General features: G+C 41.7%; 1 protein-coding gene across 1 annotated transcript; it reads right to left on the bottom strand.

Annotated features, from left to right (window-relative positions):
* Positions 1-288: 288 nt before the first annotated feature.
* BMP3 (bone morphogenetic protein 3) lies at positions 289-24,249 on the bottom strand (the record flags this gene model as incomplete). Its single annotated transcript, XM_077774809.1, has 3 exons — positions 289-480; positions 7,888-8,798; positions 24,018-24,249. Coding segments are annotated over 3 exons (1,335 nt in total), but the record flags the coding sequence as incomplete, so codon positions are not given.
* Between the last annotated feature and the right edge of the window lie 2,406 nt (positions 24,250-26,655).

Raw genomic sequence — 26,655 nt, 5'->3', positions numbered from 1 at the left:
ATCAGTGTGTCCTCTAATAGCTCCAAAAAGCAGTTGGAGTCATCATTTTTCCTTTGTGAATTTTTAAAAAAGAAATAAATGTCCGTATTCACCAAAATCTTGCATATAGTTACATTCAGAGACAAATGCACTCCAGTTCTCCTTGATGGAAATCGTCAGTCTATTCGCTCATTCTCTCTGACTATAAAAAATCTTTTGGGATGAAATGCATTGGCAGTGCAAAAAAAAGAGGGGTCCATTAAATAAACTAATAATTGAATTAAGCATCCAGATGAGTTCTTTGCCAGGTTATCTGCAAGCGCAAGACTCTACTGTCATGTTAGGATACACTTTAAGTACCACATTCTTATTTTCATCAAAGAATAAGATACTGAGGGAGGACATCTTTTCTGGCACACAGCAAGGCTCAGGAATTCCAGGAACGACTCCCACAGCTCTCACTATACTCTGGATGGTAGCATGGTTTGATGGCTTCAAAGACTAGAAAAGAAATGGGAGAACACATAAGTCAGGTGGAACTCCTTTTCTGCTCTTACCCATTCATCACTAAGATACATACCTAATGAATTCATTTCAACAACTTTATAATGCCCTGGCTTCATTACCCGTCCAGCATTCCGATGCCATCACCATCAACATGGTTATCATTTATTAAGTACCTGCTATGTGCCAGGCATGTTATATATAGTATCTGTACTCCTTATAGCAAAACTACCATTTTTTGAAATATTTTAAAAATAAAGAAATAGTCTCAAAAAGCTTAAATGGCATGTCTGAAGTCAAATAACTAGTAAGTGGTAGAGTGGGTATTTGAATCCAGTTACCTAAGCCAGAATCACTGCATTAAAAACAATTTAGTTGCCAAACAGGGGATTAATACATCCTAGGGTGTTTTCAATAACAGGATTGTAACAAAAACCATTTGTTTTTGATTTTATGTTAATCATAATGAACCCTAACAAACCCTATTTAACACAGACACATTATTACCACTGCTATAGCGATATTTATACTTCGTTGTTAAAATAAAAATAGCACATCAAGGAGCACTGATTTATTTAATATTGCCACCAGGATGAACTGGATGTAATTACTCCACTGTGTAATTATTCCCCTCTTCTTAGAAGCACAAATTGGGGTTAAGAAGACCAGCCCATTGGCCACTGGGGGTCACTGTTGCTCCATGGGTTCTGACTTCAAGGCAGTCCTGTTAAGAGTTCTAAGTGTGGACCATATCCTCTGGGAACATTCTAGGGGGCTTAAGGTTATCCCATGGATATCAGAAGTTTGGTCAAGAAAGAAAAATTTGTTCCTGAGAAAATGCCAAACAGAACCATTAACATCAGCATGAGACATGTGGTTTGCTGTAGAGCACCACGCAGCTCTGCTCAGCCTTGACAGACAGTCACTTTTCCAAGCCCAGAATGTTCGGGTATTGCCAGAGTGGTACGAACTTCTTCAGGAGAGATGCCATGCTTTTCAGCATCAGGTTTTCCCCAATGTCTCGCTTCGGCAGGTGCAACTAGTTGTATTTTAAATATATTTAGAAACAGAAATTTGGTAACTGGCCAGAGATTACATGTCAATTCAGAAGTGGGATTTAGGCCAAAACTCTGGGTTTTTCATTTCAAGACTTCAAGCCATGTTTCTCATGGCTCAGAGGCACCTCTGAGTTGATATTTTAATTTCATACCCCTAAAACCCCCAGTATGGGAAACTGGAACAAGTTAAAAGGTTAAGGTACATACGGACCAAGGGAGAGGCAAATAATATAGAAAGCGGGCATACCATTAAAAAAAAAAAAAAGACAAAAAAAGAAAAAGGATTATTTTTGTGAGACAAAGGGCAAATCCGATTTGCCTCATCCCATCGTTCAACTTTAATTAAAGAAATTATCCATACGTTAGACTTTAACTTTATTGTGAATAGGCATAAATCATTTAAAAAATGATCTTAATGAGGGGCAACTGGATTTTTACTCTTTCTTCCTAGAAACTCTTAAGGATATGTAGAAAAGAATTGTTCACTTCCAAGTAGCTTTGCAAAGCAAGATATTCTCCCTTTAAGAAAAGGAAGTCTATGTTGTTCTATTTCATGTATCTTGCGCCTTGTAGCATCAATAAAATCTGTGTAACTGACAGAAACTGTAATGGGTATTGTACCATAGAGATCAATAGCCACTGTCGTTATTTCATCAGTACTGGTAATTTCCAAAGAAAATGTTTGCAGCGATCCACTTTTCTCTACTGATTTATTCTTAAGACTCAGTGATCCAAATAGCTTATAATAATGCCCCAAAGGATTTTTTTAAACTGTAGATTTTCTGACATTATTCTGTGATTTTTAATGTCTCAATGACTCCTATAATATTTGAATATCATAAGAAGTGGATCTGTTTAAGAAAATGAGGTCTCAAAGAATAAATTCTGCTATGCATTGCTATTCTCCAGTGCCTAGAAGAGTATATGCTCTGGGCACTGAATATTTACTAAATGGATGAAATACTTCCAAGAAATAGCATACCCTCCATTTTACCTATTTCTGTGGAAATAATTCCCATCAACAAAAATAAGAGTTGCTGTGCAAATGACCCAGAGTAGATATGGAAAATATTCATGGGTGTTCCCTAGGAAAATTCCTGTCCTTTTTTTTTCTTCCTTAAGCTCTAACTCACAAATGATAGATTCAGAAACTATGAACAGTCTCTGGTGGGCTCGCTGGAATTCAGGCATGGGCCCTTGATTCTGGTTTGCTGTGTCTTATCAGGCAACTTCAATTTTCTAGGGAGTTTCCCCATTTTGACTCACTGTGGAATCCTCTGATCAGGCTGCCATTACCAAGAATCATTATGTCATGCACAAAAGATTCATGCACTAATTGCTCATTTGAACCATGTTGCCAGTCTAAAATTTTTGTTTGTTTTTGAGTTCAGATCATACTTCTCATGACTCTCTTGATATAGGTTAATAAATTTGCCAGTCACAAGTGAGGTCTGCATTATTTTCCTCCCTGGTCTCTGTTTTTAATGAGAGTAAAACATGACTTTAACATCAGTTTAGGTGATTTTTGCTTAGGTAACTCAGTACATCAAAACTTAGGATTTTTAGGTCATCTTTTCATGACCAGAGATTGGAATTGGAAACTTAGGAAAGTAATGGAGGGTTTATCACTTTGATCTCATTAAATGTGAATTTCTTCATTATATAGGAGGATATTTGGCTCAAAGTGTTTGGGTTCCTTGCTGCCCAATTCTATTGTTGTCGCTATCCTTCGCTTCCACAGGATTGCATGCAAAAATAATCCCATTCAGGGGCGCCTGGGTGGCTTAGTCGGTTAAGCGTCCGACTTTCGCTTAGGTCATGATCTCGTGGTTCGTGGGTTCGAGCCCCGCGTCGGGCTCTGTGCTGACTGCCAGCTCAGAGCCTGGAGCCTGTTTCAGTCTTTGACTCCCTCTCTCTCTGACCCTCCCCTGCTCATGCTGTCTCTCTCTCTCTCTCTCTCTCTCTCCTAGAAATTAAAAAAAAAAATAACCCCATTCCTCTAATCCTTATTGGTTCTCTCACATCTCGGTCAGCAACAATGGCTCAATCATTTTCATTTCATTTGAAAGCTCTGTTTTCCATCTCCACTAAGGTGGTAAGGGGAAGCAAAGGCATACAACTTGGCCTGAGCTATATGGGTAGTTTTCATCTCATGGCAGAATTCCAGGAGTCTCTCCCTGGGAGAACAGATTGGCTGGAGGGGCTAGAAATCAGAAAAATCCAAGGGGCCGTGTCTGTGAATGAAATCTGCAGTGGTCCGGCCTGCACCTGCCAAGCGGCGCCTGATGTCCTCGGGTTGAATTTGATTACAAATGCATTAGCAAGGGAGAGTGTGTCATCAGCTAAGAGCCTTCATTCCTGACCTGAGCCGTGGGGTTTTGCTCCACACTCTCCCAGTCCAGCCCACATGGGTGTGATAGCCCAGAAACTATCTAATTGAAATCAGCGAAAGGGCAAAGCCTGGAATTTGGGAAAGGCAACACACAGCTGTTCTGAATTACAGAACAGGTTGTCGACTTTTGCAGACGGAGAGCCCCGCCATATAGAGCAGGCTTTCGCGCAGGAGGCCAAAAGGAAGGGGGGCCAGCAGAGGAGTCTGGCCTGGGAGAGCTTTTCTCTGGGGCAAAATGTATATCTAAAGTCTGAAAGTTCTTTGGCACCTGAGTTATTCCACATGTGTTTGTACTGATCTGGTCAGGGACCTTATTTTCCTCTGCTGCTCCGACTGGATTTTTCTCTTAATAGTTCGCTCTGGTTACCGTGTTGGAAGCCGTATTGATAACAGCAATGCTTATTAATTACCCCTATTGTAGCAGCTTCAGATTGCTTCGTGTTTCCCATTCTTTTGGGTACTCTACCACCTGAAAGCCACAGAGCCTGGACGGCTGAAAGGGAACCACTAGAAAGCCTTAAAAGTTAAGCCGATCCACACAAGGTGATGAGAGACGGAGAACTCCATGTAACAGCCAAACTTCCACTCTCAACTTGGCAAAAGGAAATCTCAGCCTCAGAGAGAAAACTCCCCACTTCTCCCTGTTATGTCTCCCTGGAGTTCGGATGCCATTCCAAGTTTTGACAAATGTTATGATGAGTTCAGTTGTTGCAAACCAATGCCGTCCTGATTCTATTACTCTCCAAAGAAACATTACTGGAAGAGCTTACAGGCTGTTGAACCTGCAGGGAGAATCCTATTTTAGGCTTTGTGATGTTTACAAAGGGAGTAGAAACATTTATAAACCTTTTCCTTGTCTTACATCTTGTATTCTCTTGATCCCTTTCCCTATTTGGCCTTTCTTCCGCCCCCTACATTTAATTTTCTGTTCTCCTCGGTCTCAACAATGACCATTAATAAAAATATTAATAACAAATACTTACTGAGTGCCTACTCCTACTATGCGCACAGTGTTCTACTGTTTCATTTTCCCACTGTTGTTATTATGTCGGTAGTACTGTTTTATTATATACTATTGTACCCATTTCAAAGATGAGAACACTAACATTCAGCTAACCCTTGAACAACGTCAGTTTGAACTGCATGGGCACACATATATATGGATTTCTTTTGATAGATACAGTAATACAAATGTATTTTCCCTTTGTTATGATTTTCTGAGTATTTTCTTTTTTCTAGCTTACTTAATTGTTAAAAATACAATATAGAATACATATAACATAGCAAATACATGTTAAACTGTTTATGTTATCGATAAGGCTTCCGATCAACAGGAGGCAGGCTATTAGTAGTTAAGTTTGGGGGGAGTTAGGACTTATCGGTGGATTTTTGACTGTGAGAGACATCAGTGCTCTGAACCCCCATGTTGTTGGTCAAGGGTCAACTGTATAGAAAATATGAGTAACTTCTTCCCAAAACCACATTTAACCCTCAACTTTGCTACTCAGAATGGGATTTGTGGACCAGCAGCAGCAGAATATTAAGCTCTATGCCCAGAGCTACTGGATCGGAACCAACATGCCCCCAGGCAATCTGCAGCCACATTAGGGTTAAGAAGCCTGGCTATGACCAAGCATTACATTTGATCATTCTGCCACACTAACACACTTCCCTCCTTAGACTTAGCTCTGTTATTCTTAACTTTTCCCTATAAGGTTTAAAAAATTGTTTAATGCTTATTTATTTTTGAGAGAGAGAGAGAAAGAGAGAGAGCAAGTGGAGGAGGAGCAGAGAGAGAGGGAGACCCAGAATCTGAAAGCAGTCTCCAGGCTCTGAGCTGTCAGCACAGAGCCCGACATTGGTCTCAAATCCAGACCAAGAGATCATGACCTGAGCTGAAGTAAGACGCTTAACTGACTGAGCCACCCAGGCGTCCGCCCTCACAAGCTTTTTAAATAATTATTCTTTGGATCTCTGAACTACCAAAGCAACGGCAGGGTTTTGAAGAGTCAAAGCAAGATGGAAGGGGTAAGTCGGGGTAACTGTGGCAGAGTGGAGACCACACCAGGTCTCCAGAGTGAGTAGTTGAAAACTCACTGAAGAGCTCCACATTGTCATGGCTCCCTGGGTCTGAAAATCTGGAGTCAGGAAGGCAAATTCCTTCCCCAGGCTACATAGAAGAAATTACAGTTTATGAGTATGAGAGATTATTTGGAAAACTCACAGACCCACTTAAAAATCAGACCCACGTAGAGACAGATTGTGAGTTCATTTGCCTCCCAATGCCACAGAGCAACCCCACACTATAAGATTCATCACTGTTACATTCTGCATCTTTGTGGTCTGTTTTTAAATACCATCCCGGGGCATCTGGATGGCTCAGTCGGTTAAGCATTTGACTTTGGCTCAGGCCATGATCTCATGGTTTGTGAGTTTGAGCCCCATGCCAGGATTTGTGCTGACAGCTCAGAGCCTGGAGCCTGCCTCAGATTCGGTCTCTCTTTCTCTGCCCCTTCCCCGCTTGTGTTTTGTCTTCCTCTCTCTCTCTCTCTCTCTCAAAAATAACTAAACATGAACACAATTTAAAAATAATAATACATGCTATCCCAGTTGGCTTTGTTTCACAGTGATCTACCCTTTATGAATATTTAAACCAGATAAGGCTGTTTATATCATAGTAAGTGTATAATAATTCTTACTTTGTGTTTAGATATACAGAACATGGAATTGACAAAAGTCCTTGGGAAAGACAAGTCTTAGAAGACGTAGAATGCTTTTTCTTCTGAGACATCCTAACAAGAAAATGAGATTCCAGTCAAGTTCCTGGCCCTGAGGCTGACCTGGCCCTGTTCAGTCAGATCTTTATGCATGTGTTCCGTTAAACATCCCAATGATCGCGGGAGTAGAACATGAACATGAGACTTTAAAGATCTATAAGTAGAAGTTGCTCACTCTTTGAAGCAAAAGACTTTTTTCTCCATTATCACGCAGCAGCAAAAGTTGATTCACTTCTAGTTTTGAGAAAAAGAACAAAAAATCCATCTCTATTCTTTCTCTGAATTCTATTCCGACAGCTCCTTTGCATTGTATGTCAGAGATTCAAACTGATAAAAGCTAAGAATAGAGGTTCAGAGATAAGCTTAACTGAATGCCAGAGGGCACCACTGTAATTTACTAACTCTAATTTCAAAGAGAATAGTTACTTGGATTTGCTGTGCAAGGCAGAGGTGGGATTGTGGAAGCTTCCGAGAATATTTTCATCAGAATACTTGGTACTAACATGATACAGTACGGTTGCCACTGATTTTGGAGGAGACACGGATAAGCTCTGAGCAGCTGAAATAAGTTTGGGAAGAAGCTTACAGAGTTACCATATCCCTATTTTACCTTTCTTTTTGATGTTTCTTAGGGAAGCAAATGAAATAAGCATCTGGTGGATTTCATGAGGTGAGTTTACCTGGCCCAACCCTGATCTTGACCCTTGTAGGGCGAGTTTATCTCATGAGAAACTATTTGTCAAAAAATGTTCTGCATAGGGCATGGATACAATTAGTCCTTCCCCTTCCTTTTCCCCATGACATCTAGTCATTCTCTGAATAGCCTCTCCAATATCAATCAGCCTTCTGTCATTTGCAGCTTGCTTATTGTGGGCAGATAAAGATTTGCACACAGCTGAATAGACCACATTGCTGATTGCACACTGTGTTTGGAAGAAGCACAAAACACATATTTTACACATACGTCTTTTCTCATATCCTTCCTCATACCCGTACTGACTTCATATCACCTTAACAACCATTAAAGAAAAACCAAGCATAACCATTATTGTCCAGTACATGTTAGAATGCAAGAAACAAGTGTCCAGACGGATCTCAGAAATGAAAACACACACTTGGTCAGTGTGTCTTTCTCCTCTACAGAATCCAGAAGTATAGGACAGAAAACAATGGCTACCTTTGGCATGGGGAACTGGCATGCTCCGGAGCAATAGTAGGCATCAAAGGACTTGGGGGAGATAATCCATTCACTCCAGCCAATATCCGCAAAGTCCACTTTAAGGTACCTCCTGGCACAATTCCGAGGTTCAATCCACTGCTTTCTCCTGGCCTTCTTTAGGGTCTGCTCATCAAACTGGAGTGTCTGGCTCTTTTGGTGAGGTCCCTTTCTCTGTTTCTTTTTGTTTTTAGTCTTCTCTGGGGCCTGAGTCTGAAGGGTCTTGTAAGGCTTTCTCTCTTCCCATACCCCATCCTCCCTATACTGATATTCTGCCCCAGGAAGCTCATTGTTCTGTAGAGGCAGCAGGACCCCAGCAGAGCGCTTCTTTCTCCGTTCAGTCGAAAGGGCCGCCTTGATATGACTATCCAGTTTAGGCACAGCTCCAATGGGGAAATTCCGGTGTCTTTGCAAGCTTGAGACCACACTCTCCGGCTCAGAGATGGCAGCATCATTGGCATACACCAAGATATAAGGCTCGGGGAAGGGTAGCATCTTCTTTGGCAGCTGGTGTCCTTTGGAGGTAATGTTAAATCCTATGAGGAACTCTTCATTTTCCTTGGCCTTTTTCAAGAGTTGAGTAATGTCTTTAGACAGCCAGGACCCAAAGTCTCGATGAGATTTGGCCACATCTACTGAAAGATGACCGAGATGTTGACTTTGGTTTCTGTCAGTTTTGAGGATCCATGCAGAGAGATCAATCAGAACGTGTTTCCTCTGAGCATGATGTGAGCATCCTCGAGACACTGGACAGCTTACGCTGATGTTTATCAGCTCTCCGATATAGAAATACAGTGTGGCAGATAAAATGTTTTCAGACTTGGTTAGAGAAGTCAGGTTAAAAATGTGTAGTCCCTTGCTTCCGAGAGTTCCTAGAAAGGAAAAAAACAAACAAACAAAAGTAAACAGGAATAAACAGGAACCCTACCTGACACCACATACAAAAAGTAACTCAAAATGAATTAATGGCCTAAATATAAGACCTAGAGCCATCAAATTCTTAGAAGGAAATATACAGGTAAAATCTTCCTGGCCTTAAATTTAGCCATAGAGTCTTAGATAATGACACCCAAAATATGATGAGCAAAAGGAAAATGAATAAATAAATTGATAAGATAGATAAACTGGACTTCAAAATTTAAAACACCTTTTATACATCAAAGGACATTATCGAAAAAGTCTATACAACCGACAGGATGAAGAAACTATTTTCAAATCATATACCTGATAAAATGTGGTATCCAGAATATGTAAATAATTCTCACAACTCAACATCAGGAAGTGAAAGAAACCAATAAAAAATGGCCAAAAACATCATACAGACAATTCTCTAAAAAGAATGTATAAAGGGCCAACATGCACATGAAAAGATTCTCAACATTAGTAATCACTGGGGAAATGTAAATAAAACCCACACTGTGGTACCATTAGCATACACTAGCATACACTAGCTGAGCTATAATAATGAAAAACAAAGTAAGTATTAGCAAGGATGTGGAGAAACAGCAACACTTTACATTGCTGGTTGGAATGCAAAATGCTTCAGCTGATGTGGTAAAGTTTGGCAGTTCCTCCAAAAGTTCATAGCGATATCTTGTGACTCCACAATTCTATTCTTTTATTGACAAAAGAATCGAAAACAGGTACATGTACATGCATGTTTACAGTTACACTATTTACAATAGCCAAAGGTGGAGACAGCGCAAATGTCCATCACTGAATGAATGGAAAAACAAACAGGGTTTTTTATCCATGCAGTAGAATATTATTAAGCCATAAACAGCAATGAAGAACTGCTACTACAGTACATGCAACAGTGTGGAGGAACCTTGAAAACACTGTTAATCGATGGAAGCCAGATTCAAAAGGTCACACATTGTATGACTCCATTTACATGAAGTATTCCAGAACAAGTAAATCCATAGAGACAGAATGCAGATTGATGTTTTCCAGGGTCTGGAGGCATGCAGAATGAGGGAGAAACCTCTTATTGGGTCGGGGGTTTTATTCTAGAATTGTAGAAATATTTTGGAGTTAGGTAGACTTGGTGATTATTCAACATTGTGAAGGTATCAAATGTTGCTGAATTGTTCACTTAAAAATATTTTATGTTATGTGAATTTCACCGCAATTAAACAAACAAACAAACAAAAAGGATAATAGGAGTAATTTTAAAAGGTAGAGAAAGATGAAAAGCAAGGATTAGCCGTTTTTACTGATTTGCTTTTTTCCTTCCCTGAAGCACTATGAAATGTGTAACACAGCAGGAAACGTACTGGTGTGAGAGCTGAGAGCTTGGGCTTTTCATTATAAGACTACCAAGAACTAGCTCTGTAAATCTGGCACAGGATTGGAATATCTTCTTATCCGTGGCAGTGTATAGCCTACCTGTTACAAGCATTGGTGGGATTAGACTCACCTTGATTCAGGTTCTGACTCAGCCACTTTGGGCACACCACTGTTCTCATTCATAACATGGAGATCGTATCTACCTCTACTGCCATCAGAATTAAGTTAGATGTGTGTAAAGCAGTTCATAAAGCATCCAGAAAGTGTTTCTTAAATATAAATGATTATTGTTATCAATGCTAGCATTGACTGTACCTGCCTCACAAGGTTTATGGTGCAGGAGGAGGGAAGGTAAGCAAAACCATCTAACTCAATATTCAGGTAACATGTGAGGAACAATGAGCCACGCATTCAAAAGTGTCATAAAGAATTAAGGCTGTTGTGGAGCTTGCTTGAAATTTATGACAGCTCAAAAATTTAAGAGTTGAATTTCTTCTTTCGATGAAATGATTGACATTGGTCAGTTGTGCTCGAATTCTTCAGAAATGAGAGAGAGTAACAGAACAAGAGATCGATTAGTAAGGGTAGAGCTCGGTTGCTTCTCTGAAGATCATCTACCACATTAACGGTAAGGCTGAGGTTAGACTCAAGAACGCCCAGTCCTGGAATCAGCCACCAGAGCCCGAGCGCCCCTCCATGCACTTGTTCCGTATACATACTGGTTTCAGAAACATACACGCAATCGTGAAATTATGTTCTTGATCAAAAACATATTTCAGTAAAAACAAAACATTTCTATAAAGACATGGAAACTTAAAATGAGTTCACTGAGTCCCCAAGCACAAGGGAAGTGCAATGGGAAACATATTTTACTCATTTTTAACACTGTGTGAAGGAAAAGGAGGAAGCTGCCATTTGTGCACATTTGTACAATCCATGACACCAGGATAATATTTTACAGACCTTTATAACAAAGCCGTGGCATCAGGGCTGTTCAGAGACTCTAGCTTAATTCGTACCAGTCACTGTAGCATATACTTTTACCCAAACTTCTTGTAGCAGATGGAAGTTGAAAAATGGAAGGAAGAGAAGTCTCTGTTCTAAGTATGTGGCAATCAAATGGCTGCCAAACAGACATCCTGGCAGGGAAAAAATGAGCTACATAGGGTCTGGGTGGTAGTGTCTTAATGGGCAAAGTAATAGTGCTCCTTCGCCCAACATTTTGCTTCAAAACGTTTCCTCTTCCTCCTCAAAAAAAAAATGTTCCCTCTTTCAAACATGTTTCCAGACACCTTGTGACCTGCTGTTAAGCAGTCTCCACCCCTGTGTCTAATCTTCAATATCTTCTAGTAAATGTTTCAGAATCTGTCAGGCTGCCTATTGTGATGGCTAGCATTTTAGTTCAGTACACTATTTTGAAGTCAAAGTCAAAGCCCCGTGGCCCAGACCCAGCTCCACCACACACACCCACTAGCTGTCCTCAGCAAAAAGTCTAAGCTCTTTAAGCCTCAATTGGCTCTTTTTTTTTTTTTTAGAGACAGAGAAAAGGCAGGTGGGGCAGAGAGCAAGAGAGGGAGAGAATCCGAAGCACGTTCCATGCTCAGCGCAGAGCCTGACCCCGGGCTCAATCTGGGATCATGACCTGAGCCGAAGTCAAGAGTCCATGCCCAACAGACTAAGCCACCCAGGCTCCCTTTGCTTATTTGTAAAAAGAGTCCAACAGCATCGACTTCAGAGTTGTGCGAATTAATTGACAGAATGCAGAGCACGCAGCACTCAGAAAATCTCAGTGAATGTTAGCTAACTAGAACTTTCTGTCCAATATGATAGTGACTGGCCATTTAAGGTTGAATGGAAATGTGCTATTCAGTGTAAAATGCATGCTGCATTTCAAAGACTTGGTACAAACATGAATGTAAAATAGCACATGAATATAAGTTTATGTTGATTGCACGTTAAAGGATAATATTTGGATGGATGGGGTTAAATATTGCGATATCGTGATTTATAATAAGAAATACATACATTTGGTCTTTGGTCTGTGTTTGGCACAGAGCTCCTAAAAACACTTGCAATTTCCTAAGTGATGAGATTCATACAGGTGCCTTTTGTTTTGTTAACGAGGCGAATTTAGAGGACTTGTGGGGAAGCCGGCCCACGGATTAGAGGATTGGCATTTTTAGTCCCATCCCTGATTCAGAAGGAAAGAAGAGAGGGAGATTGAAGGCATCAACTGATTTAATTGCCTGGTGTAATCAACAAAGCCTATATTTATGAAGCCTCCATAAAAACCTACCAGAATGGGGTTCGGAATGCTTTCAGGTTGGGGAATACATGGAGATTTGGGGAAAAGCAGCATGCCTGGAGAGGGATCTCAACACCCTTTTCTCCTACCTTGCCCTATGCACCTCTTTCATCTGGCTGTTTCTGAGTTATATCCTTTTATAATAAACTGGTAATCTAGTAAGCAAATGCATTTCCTGAGTTCCGTGAGCTGCTCTTGCAAATTCATCAGACCCAAGGAGGGGGTCATGGGAACCTCTAATACGTAGCCAGCTGGTCAGAAGCACGGGTAACAGCCTTGGCTTGTGACTGGCTTTGGAAGTGGAGGGTGGTCTTGTGGGACTGAGCCCTTCGCCTGTGGGATCTGATGCTATCTTCAGGGAGACCGAGCTGAATTCTCAGATGCCCTTCTGGTGTCTGAGAATTGCTTGTTGGTGTGGGGAACTTCCTCCCCTCTCACCCACATCAGAAACTGGGTATAGAACAATTTCAATATAATCATATATTATTAAAATTAATTTCACTTGCTGCTTCTCATATTTTTAAATGTGGCCACTAAAAATTTGAAATTACATATGTGGCTCACATTTGTGGCTCAAATGAAATTTCTGCTGGACTGTGGCAGTCTAGGATAACCACCACTTTCGTAGTCACATATAGTCCAAAAGGGAAGAAAAAAGACATTTATTTTTTTTCCAAGTGCAGAGAAGAACTAGGAGTTTGCTAAACATGGATACTTAAACCAAATAGTAAGTTGGGCAAAAGATTCCCTTCTTGGAATGCAGCACACTTTCCGTTACCAAGAACATTGGATAAAGAAAATTTTGGTGATTACTTTTTAATTTTGCCTCCAGTTGTAGCTAATTCAACCTGCAGTCAAAAGTCTAAGATTAACAAACTGATCTAAAATAGAAGTAAAAGAGTTAAATAGGTAGTTTAGCAACAGTGTTTTACGGCATAGCGATTCTACACATAGGTTCAGTTGTGTTATTTGTGCGTTTCACATGGTCATCCACTACAGCCAACAAAGAACCAGAAGCAAAGCAAAACAAATGTTTCATTTTCACAAACATGAGCTGAACACCTACTAGGTGCGGGACCCTGCGCTGGGTCTCAGGGTTGCACAAATGGCCGCTGCTGTCCACACTGCGGCACGGGGAAAAGACTGATAAGCAATAGCAGGTACCTCTGTCATGATGATGCTATTTGCTGTCAGAGGTGTGAACTACATTCTTGGAGCAATGCCAAGGAGGGAGCAGTTAACTTTGCGCATGTAAGGGGAAGAAGGATACACAGGGAAGAGTTCATCTTTGAACTAGACTTTTAAGAATGAAGGGCAAAGGGGAAGTTTGGGGGTGGGAAAACAGAGGGAGCACATCTGGCAGTATAAGCAATGCTGGAGGTTTTTGCATAGTGGTATTTCCAATAGAAATTTATAAAATATCCCAAACTAATCCAGTTTTCTGAAGTCCTAACAGACATCTAAGCTGCCAAAATTCAGAAAAGGAATTGCCAATTCACATCTAGCTCCTAACTATAGGTGCTGTATCATGCCCAGCACTTGATCTTTGCCGTTTCTACCCAGGTCATGGGGTGCATTAGCCCTGGCTGTTCTAGGTGACTCCGATTCCCTCTTTGTTTTAACAATAAGCTACAAGTCTCAATCATTTCGCCCAAACAGTTTTAAACTTCTCTAATGCATACTTTATTTTTGCCTTCTTTCACCTTAAAACATTTTATTTCCATGCAAGTTAATGCTCTTTCCCTCCAAACAACCCATCAAATACCTAGTATTTACAATGGATGAAAACAGGAATAAGACAGTTGCCTGGAGCTGTGTGTAGAGAAATAAATGAGGAGATAAATACTTCCCTGAAAGTGGAAATAAGTGATAATATCTACTCAATACTCTCGTGCTTTTAATTTGATGGATTTTTAAAGTTAATTTAACTTTCCAAATGAGAGTCTTCGCATATGTAAGAACAGGAGTTTAGCAGTAGGTTTCTCGCTCTTCTCCGTGGGTAGCTGAGTCTTATCTACAGACACAGGTATAGATGTTCGAATATCAGCAAATGAAAAATGCTAGAGTGCTCACTTTTTCTTTTCTTCTGAAAAACGCTGGTACTTACCTATTTGGAATTATTGAATTATTGAATTCCAAATAGGTACTTGAGGTGTACTTTCTGATTAGTAAGAACAAACTGACATAAAAATAATATTTAAAACAATGGTGGGTTTTAGCAGGTGAAAAAAAAAACAATAGTTTACACATTTTGAGGCTGTTTGTAATCTTCAGGTACCAGGAAACATTAACTGCCACCCCAATCTAATTACATCTAGAGTTGCACACTTCATTCTGGGTGTTCTCATTTTAACCAATTTATTGATACAGAAGAGAATAACCAAGATGTTGAAGGGTCTGGAAACTGTGTCTTACAAGTTGGGGTTGAATAAATAGAGACTACATGGTCTGAAGGAAGAAAAAAAATAGTTTGCCAGTGATATGAACATTGTTTTCAAATACTTAAGGGGCTGAAGAGAGATCAGGGTTTTTTGTTTCCAGGGTCAAAGATGAGAATGAGGTCTAAAAGTGACAGTTGAATGGAGGCAGAATCCAGACCAACATGTAATGGCTTTCTAAGTGTCTAGTATGATAGTGAGACCCTTCCATGGGACTGAGCAAACATACGATAGTCGTAATGCAAGACTATTGCAGGAAGGTCTCTTTATGGTATGGAGGGTGTGGAGATGCACTAGATAACCTCTCAGATCCCTTGGAAGGAACTGTAACAGGTTTTATTTTCAGCTCTTGCTAATGAAAGGTTTTTGACGCCAAACTATTACTACCAATAGGTGGCGCTGTTCTCTAACTGTTTGTGGGGCTAGCACAAGCTTGGATTTTCCCGGCTGGCAACACATCAGCAGCAGCCTAGTTAGGATTTGCCATTGGCATTATAATCTTATTTTGAATTTTCTAAAATCATCATCTCTGTGAATTTAAAAAGCCTTCAGAAGTCAGGTGAGTTTCAGCCACGCTCCTCTTTGAACCCCTGTCAGGATTTTGCACCTGCTGCTGCTTTTCCCTGGAATGCCTTCATCAGCCCTGTTCTCCTTGATCATTAGGGCAGAGAATCGGCACCACTCTTGAGACGCGCTTATCATGACAACCCATTCCTTCAGTTAGACCCCTGCCTCTAATACAATTTTCATCATATTGTCGCTCCTTCCTGAGACCAAAACCTCCTTAAAGGCAAGGTCACCTGTAGTAACTTCAACAGACTCTTCAGCCCCAAGCATAGGGCTTAACTCTAAAGCAGTGCTCAGTAAATGCTTCTTTCATGAATAAACACACCGAGTCCAGCCCATTCGTTGTGGAAACGCAAGAATGAAGAACCAGCGAGGTAACATTGATTTTGGAGAGAAGCCCAGGTCTTCTATTAACTATATAGATTTTTTTAAGTTTGATTAATAGATAAAGGCAGAGGACTTATTTCTGTTTTTATTTGAAAACAAAGTCCCTAAGCCTAATAAAACCAAGGACTCAGTGAAGAAACTGTAACTTAGGACAGGCCGTGCTATGGCAGGCTTCTGCTCCTGTCAAGGAGTAGCTGAGGTGGTGCCCAGGGAGTGGTAAGTGGAAGTTCACCTTCGTGCTGGCCCACACAGAATGTTTTCAAAGGGAATTAGAACATATAATGGAAAGCTTTCTACGTAAAGTCTGATTTTAAAACAAATAGACCAAATGAAATCTTGATGATTAGTTAAATCCCCAGAAAGCAGGGAAAACATTTTAGTCATACAGAAAATATGTAACTAAGGACAACCTTTTTCTCTCCAACAAAGTACAGCTGCTGGGAATGCCAGGGTGCCTAGGAAAGAGCCATATACACCCGCAGTCACTGGCTGAGTGTATGCGGACTCCTGACTCCAGACTGCTGTTGCCATCGGCCACCTTCGGCTCCGCGGCAAAGACAAGACGGAGACTTTCTAAACAGAACACAAAGTCACCACGATCTTGTTTTTCTTGCAGAGTGCCAGTCAAACAACTGAGTTTTATGGGATTCCAAGACAACCATTCTCTATGTCCAAAGTAAAACATGGCCAAAGATGATATAATGTAGGTTTTTCTAGAATAGCAAAATGTTCATTAATCAGTTTATCTACCCTTAGCCTCCGCCCCAGGGCATTCCTAGACTGTGAGCTCTCGGAGGGCAGACCCATGTCCTAATAAATCTCTGAACTCCTAGTACTTTACGGTATTTATGTCCTAAGAAATATTTGTCAAATTTGTTGCATGAGCAACTGTGTAAGCTTACCAGATTCAAAAATGTTTCCTACTTAACACCAAAATGAAAAATACTTTCAAGTAGTTTCAACTTCCCAAAGTCAACAGAAGCCCTTCTTGGGTTTAGATACCATATGGTGTTTCCTTTCAGTTCATCAATAAAAAAAGCATTATTAGAACAGTTGTATTTAAAGTAGAATGGGATTGCCATTGGAATATACATGGTAAAATGCCTCGTGGGAACTTCTCTCATGGCAAGTTTCTTTTTAAAGGACCCTTTGCCTGGCTAATAGCTTTTCTACTATCTCTTCTTATCTAGTCCCCTGAACATCTGATTCAGCTCAACTGAAATATTTACTGAGTGCCTGCTATGTGGTAAACTATACCAGGTCCTCAGAACACAAGAACGAAATGAGATATGTTCTTTGCACTTCAGAGACTTGCTTTACACATTCCTCTTCCATATGCCCCTTCCAGCAGCTCTATTAGGCCCCAAACTCTCTGCAGCTATGACAGAAGGGTAATAAGTCTTTATTAACTTACTTTAAAGACCACTCCAGAGAAAAGACTACCACAAAGATCGGAATATACCTTCTAAAGTGAAAGAAGCTTGCTATTCTATAAATTAATAAACCATTTGTCCATAGAAAGGTCCACTAAAAGTATCAGATGAGATCAGGTCTCACATGTGAATCAATCCTGGATCATAGATGCTGGTTATAAGATACTCAAAACCTTAGGGACATGAGGTTAGACAAGTGTGTCTCGAACATGCATCAGAATCACCTTGATGGCTTGTTAAAATAGAGATTCTGTGTCCCACCTCCTGAGTTTAATTCAGATGGTCTTGAGTGGGCTGGAGAATATCCAACAAGTTCCCTGGTGATGCTGATACAGCTAATCCAGTGATCATCCTTTAGAACAATGAACTTCACTACAACCAAGTGCAGGTCTGCTCACTCAGCCATCAAGGCCAGGGCAGAATAGTACCTCCTTGAATGCGGGTTTTGGGGTATTACGGATTGTATTACAAGCAGACTATCACCTGTTTATATTTGCATTGCTGTTCTGTGTTATAAGCAATTGCACATGAGCCGTATTTTACATATGCTTATGGCTTTGTGGGAAGCTAGAAAGAGACACCTTTTAAAATATTAAGAATATCTCGTTTATACAGAGGTTCTAAACCTCAATGCATTTTCACAATTGAGTTCTACCATCTTTCTGTGAGACTGGCACAGTAGGTAGTATGACTTAACCATTTGAGAGTTAAAGTGAGCCTGGCAAAATTAGATAACTTTATTAATAAGCAATTCAGCCATCAGATTAGCCGTTAGATCTCCTAACTCAGCCTCAGGTAATAGAAAAATTAAAATACCAGGAATCTCTTCTTTGCTTGAAAATGATTTGCCTTAAACCATGCCTAAGTGTAGCAGCTACACTTAATCTGGACAGTCTTTAGCTTAATTCTGTGCAATATTTTAATTTTACAATATTCTTTGAAGGAAAAGCAAATAAGATCATGTTGGGTCTCACTTGATTTACCTGTAAAATCAGAAGACTGGACAAATGATCTTGCATTTCTACTACTATTACATGCCTTTATTTTATGAAAGGAATATTTAATAGAGCTCACTGTGTAGAGTAAGAAATAGCTGAAGATGGCAACACAGTAGCATCGGTTTGTCCAAATGCTTTATTCCTACTGTGCCCAAATAAAATCTAGGCACTGCATTTACTGTGGTTCTGTCGCTGAGAGAAGATGGTCTTAAAGGTAAGTCCATCACTGAAGGAGTCAATAACCACACTGCTCCACCAACTGCTCTATGACTTACACACTTAAGTGTTTGAAATAAATAGACATCTATGCCTTTAAACAAATCATCCCTAAAAAGTGTTTTACCGAAAGTATTGCTCCAGGTATCGATATGCTAGGACACAACCACTACTAACATGTGAGAGATGAGCAACTTCCTGCATTTCTAAATATTCCATATATGAGTGCTCTTAAGTTACACTGTCGTCATTTATCCCTGTCCGACGTAGGTAGTATTGTCCTGGTATATTTGTGACACTTGATTAATACTATGCCAATGTTTCCATTACGTAATTCTATGTTCATGGGCTCATATTCATAACAATGCATTCTGAATTGAAACTTGGCATAGGAAAGTTCAAGCCGAGACTACTTGTGATGTCAAACTTATTTCCACTACCTCCACCAAAATTAAGTTATTAAGATACCGATTGCTAGGATATACAAACTGAATAGATGGGAGAACCATCCAAATTTGGAGAGAAAATTTCTGATGTTGCAGCAAAAATAAAACTCCTGGCTGGCAAATAGGAAGTATATGCAAACTTCCACAATATTTTTCACTAGGCTTTTTGATAGGTACGGGTTTTATTATGTCTAATAAATACAACAAACATTGGTAATTATATAAGGGATTTGATAGGTGTCTTGAGTGTATCTGTTTTTTTTTTTTAGTGTCTTTCACCAAGTTATTAATGGTGATATATTTAAACAAAGTGATGTGTGTATTCTCCAGTGAATTTTTCCACAAATAAAGTAGTTTTTCTTTTAAAAGCATCATACAGCTGTGAACTAATGAATATTAAGTCCAGAGAAGAAGTCAATGAAGAAACAGGGAATTCATAAAGAAACAGGGAAATTGTAAATTTAATAACAGTAAGACTCTACAATTACATTCAGAGAAGTTTAAAACATGAAAGCAGGAAGATGATATGATGACAATTGGACCCAAGTCCAAAAAGCAACAATGTGAGTTAACCTCCTGAGATAGGTACTAAATGGAAATGAGAAATGAGACAGTTTTCAGCTGTGATATTTACCTGAATTTTGTGTATCTTCCTTTTCTGAGAAATTAGGAAGTGTCTGAACCAGTGTTTCTCCAACTAGATATCTTAGGGCCATAATTCTCTAAAATTCTCTCTCAGGGAGAAAATGATCTACTCTTAGGAGGACTCACTATCATTTGAAGGCCCTGACGGTTCCCATCGCAAATAAAAATGATCAGTTTTTCCAAACTTATTTGGCCATGGGACCCAGTTTTACATAACACCCGTTAACATCTTCCAAAGACCTCTTCCACAGGAGTTTCTCCTACAAATTTAGACTGGGTTATTAGAAATAATAGGTTTTGAGATGAGCTCAGTATGTTTGAAAAATTGTCTGGTAAATACATCATGACATCCATTTCTTCTTCTATGTAATAGGGTATGAACTTGCTTTCTATAAAGCCTCTTTTACATATAAACATGTATAACTCCAAAAAGCTTAAGGGCAAATTTGATATTCATGTCCCAATTTAATTTTATAGAAATCTGAACTGGGTCAGCCAAGTGGTCCTAAATTCCCACTGCTTAGATAAGATACATGTGATCACCTTAATATATTCTTAGTTATGTATATATTTTTAATGTGTAAATATTTCCTGATTGAATAACCTACTTAGGGGATTTTTTTGTCACTGACCCTCATGGTCTCTTTGAGCATGTCTAACTATACTTAAAAAGCCAGATTTAAATAATTTTTTTCATTCTCTTTCTCTTTTCCATTAGTATAGATAATCAAGAATTCATGGTATTATGGATTTTTAAATGTCAGAGATTGTAAAGCTGTCTTGCCCATTACAGTAGAAACTTCATTAAGGCCTGTCATATATTCAAAGTAGTATGTAATTCAAAGCAGCCACATATCAACATCCCCTGCTCCAGATATACTATTGTCCTTTGAAAACAAACATTATCTTTTTTGTGTGAGTGCTCTTTAATTTCAAGCCTCGTTTCTAGGTGCCAGAAACTTTAAGGTAACTATCGTTTTATAAAGTTATTATATTCCCTTGCCATTAAACCCATTAAACATGATGTTCTACCACTGGATTTTACAAGGATGATCCCTATTGGAATGCTCCATCTGCCCTTAACTCTATCTTTCCCAAATCCTTACATTTTAGCCTTGCACTTCAGAAACACATCAAATGATAATCCATAATCCTTTACTTTTAAATGGTTTTGGTCATAGTAGGAAAGACACTCCCTTTCTCATTGAAGGAAAATATTCACTTTTGGGTCCGGATTACCTCAATTTTCTTTGATCTATGAAGTCTGTGTGATTTTTTTTTAAAACAGGTGACACGCAGTCACTGAAATGTCATCTTTTTGTAGTTATATTTCATGAATTGAAATAATGATACTTTCCTCCTAAGAACATGTGTGCTTTAATCGCTTTTCCTAAAGAAGTTAAACTTGTGAGGAAGAAAAATAAGAGTACGTGGCTATGGGAATCATGCGAAACCAGTGATACACAAAGTGTGTACCCTGAAGAGTCAGGCCAGGAGAAAACCTTCTGTAAAATATTCTTCTTTTTATACACAGTAACCAAGGACAACTTAGACTAAGGTTAAAATAAAAGCTGATGGCATATGCCTCTGGTATCCCTGCAAGTACGGTGTATTTTTATAAATCTAAACTTCTCTGTCGTCAATAGTTTTGTAAATTACTTCTTACAAAGGAAAAGATAAAGCCGATCTTTATGTAAACCCTTACACATCACAAAAAGACTTATGAGTGTTCCAAACTTACGGTTTTGGCACACCCGCTGCATAGCATTGAGGGAAGAGAAAAGGGGTTAGCAGAAAGTGTATTTAGGATGGATGCCACCCACCATCAAGTAATGGTTTAAGTAGAAAGTAATCAGAGGGATACCACAGCAGCTACATTTCAACCAAAGATATTCTAGGTTTAGAACAATAAATAATTTTAATCAGGTATGTTCCAAGGAGCAAATAGGGCTCTGAGGCTATAACTCAGTCTGGATAAGCACTTGGAAAGTCTGCCTGATCAGCAGCTACTCCATACACACAGCACACCACCTGACCTTCCACTAAAATTTGTAACATCGTTGCTATGGAGAAGCCCATATGCTGGGAAACGTAAACACCATGGGCTGGAAAACATATCTGATTTATTAAAGCAGACAGCATCTTTCACCTATATCCGAACATAGGTCAGAAGACAAAGAGTGTTATGGAAACGCTGATATGGATAAAGGAGAGGGACACACATAAAAAGCCTTAGCACCGCCCCGAAGTCCTGCCTTCTTAGAGCCAGAATTGCCTTATAATAAGGTCTTTTTAGTGTGTTAGTAACTAAACACTCTTGGAAGGGGTCCAACGCGGACCACCTCTCCAGGAGTCTCCAATGCGGTAACATGACACTTAAGCTTCCACAAAAACCAGTGTCTATGTTTGATGAATAAGTCATTAAGACAGTCTCTAGGATGCTAAACGGATTACTTTTCTTATCAGGGCACACAGCCTTGTATATATGCTTCAAGCTGCAATTCATCATTTCAAGGGAACTTCTGGCCTCCGCATCAGAGTTTATCAATTGATGGTATAAGACCGGTGAGGCTGATAAGGGACACTGAAATTATAACGCACAGAATGAGCCGAAGCCCAGAAGTCCATGGAGCCTGAGTTATTCAAATCCTTAGCCCTCTCCCACACGTGGTTCACTCAGCCTAAAACAAACATACAAACAACTCCGCAATAGGTGTGAACGAAACAAATTCACATTCCACCCCTAAACCCTGTGATTCATACTAAAAATGAAACTTGTTGACAGAAAAAAAATACTATTTGTCTCTTGGGTGCTCTGGCTACTCCCTAGGAATATCGCACACACACAGAATGACTATCAAGAGAAGAGCCACTTGAGTATCTTCATTTACTGCCACCTGCCTTGTGCACCCAACTTCTTTCCAATTCCTGTTGTTCTCTCACTGCTCCTTCACTGGGCTCTGCTCTCAGGGTTGCACTGAAATAAACAGGGCATTCCCTGGTGTGGTCAGCTGTGAGGACAGGCTCCTCAAGTGGCTGGCATGCTGAGGCAAGGGCGGCCCTTTACCCATTATGTTCATGGTTTGAAGAAGAAAGTAAAATCTGGTTCAGCTCAGACTCTAACTAAAGACTCCTCCATTAGAAAGCATAATTCACATTTATTGTAAATGTCATCATGCCTAGGAGCTCTAGAGTGTATTTACAGTGTCAGCCGAGGGCTTTCCTTGATGGATGCTTTGGTTTTCCTTTATTCCAGGAGTCCTACATATCAAGGCTTTGGGAGATTTCTTTCTAGCGATCCTGACAGAATGGAGAGAGCATGAGGCAAGGCCTCCTAACTTGAAGATTCTTGGCTATTTTTCAACGGTTCACTGAAGACAGGGTTTGCAGTTACATTTCCCTTTATCGTGAATGTGGGGGGGAGGGGGGAAGCCTGATGTGTCTTCAAAGCATATAAACCCAGTCGGTGTCCAGGAAACTTTCCCTCAAGCTGTTAGCACAAGAGAGGCAGGCTGTTAGCATAAGTTATTCGCTTTACCACAGGGGACAGGAGAAGCCTTGTTAAACCATGAATTTCGCTCCGCAGTGATCTGTGTGTTGAAAAATGGGATGAGCAGATTTTCATCGGCAGATTCCAAGAGGTGTTTACCTCCACCGATGTCCACCGCCCGTTCCCCACCCCCCTCTCCTCCCAGGGTGGACTAGGTACAATCCCTATTTGCCCAGATGGGTTTTAAATAATCCAAACACTCGACCACCTGGTGCAGTTGTTTGCCACCAAGGGACTATCAAACAGAAAGTGTCAAATACAGCAACACAGAGAACACGAGTCAAGAGCGGGTGCAAGGGCTGGAAAAGCCACTGTCTAAAAGGCGAGGGAACGCGTCTAGTTCAAGTGTGACTTTCCTCTCCGGTGCCTCAGGTTGGCATAAAATGACATCTGCCTTTAGGTAAACACGGCTAAAGCCCAGTCCTGGGGAACTCCCGCTGGCTGGCTTAGGAAACATCAGGACGAGGGACCCCAGGAGCGCTGCAGACGCCCAGTGCGGGAGGGCTCCGCCGGGCAGGGGACAGCCCCTCACCCTTTCCCAGCCACTTCCTCCAGCCCACCGCGACCTACTCGGCTGCTCAGCGCCTTTCTTCTCTCCAGATCTCCCTCTTAAGTCAGGCTCTAAAACTGAGATTCGTGGCTGGCGAAACGCGGGGTGTGAGGGGACCGAGGGGCTCAGCGGGCGGCCGCAGAGGGTGCGGGAAGGTCTCCAGGTAGCATTAGAGAGCGGAGAGCAGACGCGGAGCTGCGGGGCAGTGTGTGGGGGTGGGGGTGGGGGATCCCGGGAGAAACCTGCGGCGGGACGGCGGGCACTCACCTGCTGCTCCGGCTCGAAAGCTGCGAACCGTGTTGCCTTCGCGCAGCGGCGGGGGGCGCAGGGGCTGAGAGCCGCGCTCGGAGGGCCCCTGCGTGCGTCCCGCCTCGGGCTTGCCGCCGCTGTACCTGTCATAGAGCCGCAGCATGTGCTCCGACACCTTGTCGTGCGGCGGCAGCACCGGGCCGAGGCCCCCACCTGCCGGGNCCCCCCGAGGGCGCGAGGGGCCCGCGACAGAGCCGAGGGCTGAACTTCAGATGAGCCGGGGCGAGGGCGCCCGGAGCCACAGGCACTGCGTGGCCAGGCCCCCGACAGGTCGCGCTTTCCGCACTGGCTGCTCTCGCACCGGCAGGTGGGCTCTTCCCGGGCGGCGGCGCGGACCTCACCAGGGCAGGGCGCTGCGGGAGCCGTCCTCACTTGTGCGCCGAGGGAGAGCTTACGTCGCGGCGTGTGTGGCCCGGGTGTCCTCAGGCTCTGGCTCTGTCCTCCCTCCCCTCTTTATCTTCCAGAACAGCCGGCCTAAGCGGCCGNGGCTACTTCGTTCCTCGGCTGATCTGTACAGTCCGCAGCCAATCTCGCCCTGTCCCTCGCAGGCAGCTTGGACCCTGCTATAGCTGAGAGAGAAGGGAAGGGGGAAGTAACCAGCAAACCAGCAGGGGGAGAGAGAGAAGAGGAAGTAGGGGTGGGGTGGTCGGGAGAGGAGGGGGCAAAGAGATCTAGGAAGAAAGGGTAGGACGGACAGAGTATTTTTTAAATCTTCTCAAGAATACTGGTTGTGTCCCGGCCTTCAGGAGGACAGAGGAAAATAAACTTCCTCCTGGTTTCTTTTTCCTCTGATATCGGAAAAATCAAGATGGGAACACCATCCTTGCTTCCTTTTCTGAGCTGCTCCTTATCTAAGTTGTGGGCGCTGCACCTGTGTCTGGTTGCCACCCCTTCCGGTCTGTCTGAGGGCTTGCCCGTCGTAGCTCCTGCTCTTCCTTCTCTTCCCCGTCCTCTGCATCTCCCCCCAGAAGAAAGAGATGTGTGAGTCAGTGCCTCTTATAAACAAACGAGTAAACACACCGCAACACGCACGCCACCACCTCACTCCCCTTTAAGGGGTTTCTCTGCAGGAAGGTGGGTGATGAGGAAACACTGGACTTCTGGGAGATCCAGGAGTCCAGAGCAAACTACTGGGGTTACTCATACTGAGATCTTTCCTCACTCTCTCTTTACTCGGCTGTAAAATGGAGGTTGAACTATTAACATTTTATCCCATACTTCTCCATTGTTCTTTATACTGCGCATGTATTTTTTTTTTTTTAAAGCAATCTCTACCCTCAGTGCGGGACTCAAACTCACAACCCTGAGATCAAGAGCTGCAAGCTCTACCAACTGAACCAGGCAGGCACCCCTCACCTGCATTATCTTTAAAGAATTTTCACAAGGAAGCCCATTTTACAGATGGGGAAACTGAGGGAAAGGGGGACTCCCAGATGGATGGCACCGCTGAGCTCCTAACTCAGAGAGTCTGACTCCTGGCCCTTACTCACCACATTGTTAGTAATAAAATTAGCATTTAAATTGACTTTCCAGGAGCACCTTGGTGGGCCAGTAGGTTAAGTGTCAGACTCTTGGTTTCAGCTCAGGTCATGATCTCACAGTTTGTGAGTTTGAGCCCCTCATTGGGCTCAGTGCTAACCGCTGAGCGCTGACAGCCTGGAGCCTGCTTAGGATCCTCTCTCTCTCTCTCTCTCTCTCTCTCTCCACCCTTCCCTTGCTCGCTTGAGCTCTCTCTCTCTCTCTGTGTCAAAATAAATACACTTAAAATAAATAAACTGGCTTTTCAATGTGACAATTCTATAAATATTCTCAGCAGGGAGCCTGGCCTGGTGGAGTAAATTCTGCAGCAAATGTCTGTAACAGCTATCTGTCCCCTCTGTGGGAGTGGAGTCGGGCTTATCGCAAGGAAGATCGGCTCCTGGATCACATTGGGCTTCCACATCCCAGTTGTTCTTTGAAGGAGAATAAGGACACATCCCTTTTAGAGTTTTGTTTGGATGAAATTGGAAAGCAGTGCTGAAGTGACCTGCACGCTGACTAGCCTCTAATAAGGGCTCAATCTCTTTTTATTCCCAATTTATCCCAGAGGCAGAAGACTACATTCTCCCCACTCGGCCATTTCTCAGCCCCTTGCGGTTCGGATTTCGCCTGCAGCCGCCCCCAGAACTGTTCTGCAGATAATGACACATACTTCAAGGGTAGTTGTGAGGATGAAATGGGATCATGTGTGATCTTTGCTTGGCATAAAGAACATAATAGCTTTTGTGATTAATAATGAAGACCCAATTACAAAATTCAATAGGCTCTGGGAACTCTCTCCCTCTGAACTCTCTCCCTCTGATTTTTCCCTGTGAATCTCTGGTTCTTTCTCCTTTCTGCTTTCCCTCAGCTCTGTGACTTGCCTCCTCTTTCCAGACCCGCCTCCATTGTTCCTCACGTCTTCATATTCCTCCCTGGAAGATGCCAAATCAAGGAGAAAAATCTTCTTCTGCTTTGGTGGTCACCTCTGATCTTTAAATATATAGTCCTGGGTCTCCACCAGTGCCACTCGGCACCGTAGAACTTTATCCTTTTCCCCTTTGTAACCGTCTGTGAA

Source organism: Crocuta crocuta, unplaced genomic scaffold (genome assembly GCF_008692635.1).
Source record: "Crocuta crocuta isolate KB4526 unplaced genomic scaffold, BGI_CrCroc_1.0 scaffold237, whole genome shotgun sequence".
NCBI lineage: Eukaryota > Metazoa > Chordata > Mammalia > Carnivora > Hyaenidae > Crocuta > Crocuta crocuta.
This window is presented reverse-complemented; position numbering and strand designations above follow the sequence as displayed.